This window comes from Rhinopithecus bieti, unplaced genomic scaffold (genome assembly GCF_001698545.2).
Source record: "Rhinopithecus bieti isolate Rb0 unplaced genomic scaffold, ASM169854v2 scaffold_77048, whole genome shotgun sequence".
In the NCBI taxonomy this organism is placed as follows: domain Eukaryota; kingdom Metazoa; phylum Chordata; class Mammalia; order Primates; family Cercopithecidae; genus Rhinopithecus; species Rhinopithecus bieti.
Window position 1 is genome coordinate 169568 of NW_016828325.1, and position 5322 is coordinate 174889.

A 5322-nucleotide genomic window follows, 5' to 3' on the forward strand; every position below is an offset into this window, starting at 1 on the left:
CTTTTGTTGCCATTGCTTTTGGTGTTTTAGACATGAAGTCCTTGCCCATGCCTATGTCCTGAATGGTATTACCTAGCTTTTCTTCTAGGGTTTTTATGGTTTTAGGTCTAACATTTAAGTCTGTAATCCATCTTGAATTAATTTTCGTATAAGGAGTAAGGAAAGGATCCAGTTTCAGCTTCCTACTTATGGCTAGCTAATTTTCCCAGCACCGTTTATTAAATAGGGAATCCTTTCCCCATTTCTTGTTTTTCTCAGGTTTATCAGAGATCAGATGGCTGTAAATGTGTGGTATTATTTCTGAGGGCTCTGTTCTGTTCCATGTGAATGTGTTTTTAACTGTGAGCTTCTATTCCTTTTACTACTTAAGAAGACTGGTTTCCATTTTTTTTTAATTCATATTTTCTGGCAACTGTGTTCCAGCTGCTAGGACGTCCTCTGATGTGCCCTTTGCTTGGTATGCACCTTCACATCATTCAGGATCTCTGCTGGAATGTCCCATGCATAGAGGTCTTTTCCAACAGCCCCTCTACATCACTGTCCACCTTATTTTCCCAACTCATGAACGCCATATTGCAAAGCTCTGCTTTAAACCTAGGTGCCTAGAAAATTATAGGACACAAAGTTATTTATTTATTAAATGAATTAATAAAATACTATATTGGGATAGATTAAACATTGCAAAATATGCTGACATGAAATCAAGCCAGCATCATATTTTAAAGTCGTCTTTTTATAGCTAGATGTAATTTATTAAGTGCTTTCTGCAAAAGAGTTAGTCTCTTGTTCATCCTTAAATAGCCAAGGTTTAATTTTGATATTCACTCGTCTTTGTGTACTGAGGACTTGTGTACTGGAGTTTGAGAGTCAAAGTATAAAGCACATGCAACAGCTAATTGTAGAGTCAGGCTCAGATCACTGATAGTCCTATAGCCTGGACCAGAGAAAGTCACGTACCTTCTGTGAACCTGTTTCTTCATCTGTAAGTGAAAATAATAGTTTAGTCATATCATTAGGATTAAATGAGATGATGTATGTGAAACTCCTAGCAGAGTGCCTGGGACTGTTCTCTATCTCCTTTTCTTCAAATTCTCCCTAGAGATATTACCAAATAAAGCACGCACTGTTCTAGACTTAAGATTATGCAGTTATAAAATGGACTGACAGTATTTTATTCAGAATTACAGTTCATGAAAATAATTTATTCCTACTTTATTGCAGCAGTATTGAAAGTTTTTAAAGAATATAACCGTGTGTGTTGGTAACAGAAAGAAGAATGGAAGTATTCCAGGAACTTCGTAAACCATCAGCACGTTTGGAGTGTGACCATTGCAGTTTCAGAGGCACAGACTATGAAAATGTACAAATTCATATGGGTACTATCCATCCAGAATTTTGTGATGAAATGGATGCTGGTGGGCTAGGCAAAATGATATTTTACCAGAAAAGTGCAAAGCTATTTCACTGCCATAAATGCTTCTTCACCAGCAAGATGTACTCTAACGTATACTATCACATCATATCCAAACATGCATCCCCAGACAAATGGAATGATAAACCAAAAACTCAGTTGAACAAAGAAACAGATCCTGTGAAAAGCCCTCCTCTTCCTGAACACCAGAAAATACCCTGCAATTCTGCAGAACCAAAACCCATACCTGCTCTTTCAATGGAAACACAGAAACTTGGTTCAGTTTTGTCTCCAGAATCACCAAAACCTACTCCTCTTACTCCCCTGGAGCCTCAGAAACCTGGCTTTGTTGTTTCTCCTGAGCTTCAGACACCTCTTCCTTCTCCTGAACCTTCAAAACCTGCCTCTGTTTCTTCTCCTGAACCTCCAAAACCAGTCCCTGTTTGTGAATCTCAGAAACCTGCCCCTGTTCCTTCTCCAGAACCACAGAAACTTGCCCCTGTATCTCCTGAGCCCGTAAAGGCTACTCTTCCTAATCCCAAACCCCAGAAGCACTCTAATTTCCCAGAAACACTGGGCCTACCTTCAGGCTCATCTCCAGAGTCACCAGTTCTAGCTGCTTCCCCAGAACCTTGGGGACCATCCCCAGCTGCATCTCCAGAATCTCGGAAATCAGCCCGGACTACCTCCCCTGAGCCAAGGAAGCCATCCCCTTCAGGGTCTCCTGAACCTTGGAAGCCATTCCCTGCTGTCTCCCCAGAGCCTAGGAGACCAGCCCCTGCTGTGTCACCAGGCTCTTGGAAGCCAGGGCCACCTGGGTCCCCTAGGCCTTGGAAATCCAGTCCTTCAGCGTCATCAGGACCTTGGAAGCCAGCTAAACCTGCTCCATCTGTGTCTCCTGGACCTTGGAAACCAATTCCTTCTATATCTCCTGGACCTTGGAAACCAACTCCATCTGTGTCTTCTGCATCCTGGAAATCTTCGTCAGTCTCACCCAGCTCCTGGAAGTCCCCCCCTGCATCTCCTGAGTCATGGAAGTCTGGCCCACCAGAACTCCGAAAGACAGCTCCCACGTTGTCTCCTGAACATTGGAAGGCAGTTCCGCCAGTGTCTCCAGAGCTTCGCAAACCCGGCCCACCACTATCCCCAGAGATCCGTAGTCCAGCAGGATCTCCAGAGCTCAGAAAACCCTCAGGGTCACCAGACCTTTGGAAGCTTTCTCCTGATCAGCGGAAAACTTCTCCTGCTTCACTTGATTTCCCTGAGTCCCAGAAAAGTTCCCGTGGCGGTTCTCCTGATCTCTGGAAGTCTTCCTTTTTTATTGAGCCTCAGAAACCTGTCTTCCCTGAGACCCGAAAACCAGGTTCTTCTGGGCCATCTGAGTCCCCCAAAGCAGCCTCAGATATCTGGAAGCCTGTTCTCTCTATTGATACTGAGCCTAGAAAACCTGCCCTGTTCCCCGAGCCTGCCAAAACAGCCCCTCCTTCTTCTCCAGAACCACGCAAACGTGCCCTTTTTCCAGAGCCCCGGAAGCATGCCCTTTTCCCTGAACTCCCCAAATCTGCTCTATTCTCAGAATCACAGAAGGCTGTTGAGCTTGGTGATGAACTACAAATAGATGCCATAGACGATCAAAAATGTGATATTTTGGTTCAGGAAGAACTTCTAGCTTCACCTAAGAAACTTTTGGAAGATACTTTATTTCCTTCCTCAAAGAAGCTCAAGAAAGACAACCAAGAGAGCTCAGACGCTGAGCTTAGTAGTAGTGAGTACATAAAAACAGATTTGGATGCGGTGGATGTTAAGGGCCAGGAATCAAGCAGTGATCAAGAGCAGGTTGATGTGGAATCCATTGATTTTAGCAAAGAGAACAAAATGGACATGACTAGTCCAGAGCAGTCTAGAAATGTGCTACAGTTTACTGAAGAAAAAGAAGCTTTTATCTCTGAAGAGGAGATTGCAAAATATATGAAGCGTGGAAAAGGAAAGTATTATTGCAAAATTTGTTGCTGTCGTGCTATGAAAAAAGGTGCTGTTTTGCATCATTTGGTTAATAAGCATAATGTTCATAGCCCTTACAAATGCACAATTTGTGGAAAGGCTTTTCTTTTGGAATCTCTCCTGAAAAATCATGTAGCAGCCCATGGGCAAAGTTTACTTAAATGTCCACGTTGTAATTTTGAATCAAATTTCCCACGAGGTTTTAAGAAACATTTAACTCATTGTCAAAGCAGGCATAATGAAGAGGCAAATAAAAAGCTAATGGAAGCTCTTGAACCGCCACTGGAGGAGCAGCAAATTTGATAGCTCAGTATGAATATTTGTTCTACAAAGGTGTTCGTTGAAACCATTCTTTGTAAGTATAGCTTATCAAATAGCCTGGTTGGATCAGTAGATGATGTGTGGTGTACCGTGTTTCACTGTCTCAGTTGTGTTACTAAGAATGAGCATTTGAATTTTTTTTTCTGGTCTCTGTCTATGTGGCTATCTTGTAAGTCAATAAATTTCTATATAGTCCAGATGGATTAAACTTCTCATTTCTTTTAAATATGTATGAATGATAAAACAAGGAAGTAGGCATTCCAATTAATAATCAAGAGCAAGTTGTACTCAAAGCATTCAGTTAAAGTATATCTGTGTGTGGAACTAATTTCAGACTGGAAAATATTCGTTGAAATGTTTAAGAATTAGGCATGAAAAATAAATTGAGAAATTTTGTTTCCTTTTATGTATTTTTAAATCAGAGTTATTTTCTATTTGATGTAAAATGAGTTTATAAATCTTAATCAGCTTCTAGATGTTTATTAGCTTTTATGTCATGAAATGTTGGAGTCTCAGGGTTGCTGATTTTCTGCTAATGGGAAAAATTAAAATAGTTTGCAGCCTTCTCCCACAGGAGACAAGTGAACGATAAGTGTGATTTTAGATCTTTTTTGTCCATAGTTGTTTTCAGTGGAGTCTTCCATTCTGTATCTTACCCTAAGATCTGGTTCTTCCCTCCCCATTCCCATCCCCAGCCCCCACCCGCCAGCTCACACTAATAGATGATTCTTAATTGCCAAATGTGTTAAGAGTTTGTATGTCCTACTCCTGGGCCTTACATGTCGCCTGTTGGGGCTTAAGACCAGGTTAATAAGTAGGAACTGAAAGTCTTCCAGATTCACAGTAGAAAATTTTATAGACATTTCTGTTAAATATATCGATTTTATGTTTTTCAGTTCTGTTACTGTAAATACCTGGTACCTGTTTATGGATTATTTTATTCTAAAGTATTTTGTCAAATGTGTATCAACCAAATTAAAAAGGAAAGGCTTTCGTGTCAGCAACATTTTCATGTGTGTTTTCTTTTGTGTAATTTGCATTGTATGATATACAAATCCATTATTTCCATGTTTTCAACATAGGAGTTTTCTTATCTGGAGCAGCATTTTCTTAGCTGTGTTTTTTCCCAAGTTCTGTGGTCAGGTAAATTAGGGGAATGCTTGTATAGGGAGGACTCCATGTGAAAAATCTCATCCTTTCATATGAAAGGTTTTTTAATTCCAGTGGTTGCCTATCCTGCCTGCCTCTAAACAGTGTGAGGCATTTAATCTCAAAGGATTCTGATGTGTAGCCAGGATTGAGATGCTGTACTGGGTTTAATTTAGCTACTCCCAGACATTTTTTTAACAATGAACAGTTTTATCCTAGTTCCCCACCGGCTGGCTTCCCTATTAATGTGCCTGTTGGGATATCTTAACGATAATTAGTGATGTGGTTTGGCTCTGAGTCAAATCTCTCATTTTTTTTTAGAGACCGATCCTTGCTCTGTCACCCAGGTTGCCCTGCAGTGGTGTGATCTTAGCTCACTGCAACCTCTGCCTTTCAGGTTCAAGGGAGTCTTGTGCCTCAGCCTCCTGAGTAGCTGGGAC

The 5322-nt window shown here is 41.0% G+C and overlaps 1 protein-coding gene across 3 annotated transcripts in view; it reads left to right on the forward strand.

Annotated features, from left to right (window-relative positions):
• CHAMP1 (chromosome alignment maintaining phosphoprotein 1) overlaps positions 1-4739 on the forward strand; it is a 13443-nt gene extending 8704 nt beyond the window's left edge. Inside the window, exon 3 of one of the 3 annotated variants that reach the window (XM_017864456.1) lies at positions 1222-4739. In XM_017864456.1, coding sequence (XP_017719945.1) covers positions 1277-3715 — 2439 coding nt within the window. In that variant the 5' untranslated portion in view covers positions 1222-1276 and the 3' untranslated portion in view covers positions 3716-4739. The remainder of the gene's footprint in view (positions 1-1221) is intronic. The other 2 variants (XM_017864457.1, XM_017864458.1) reach the window with 2 other exon arrangements.
• Positions 4740-5322: the final 583 nt, after the last annotated feature.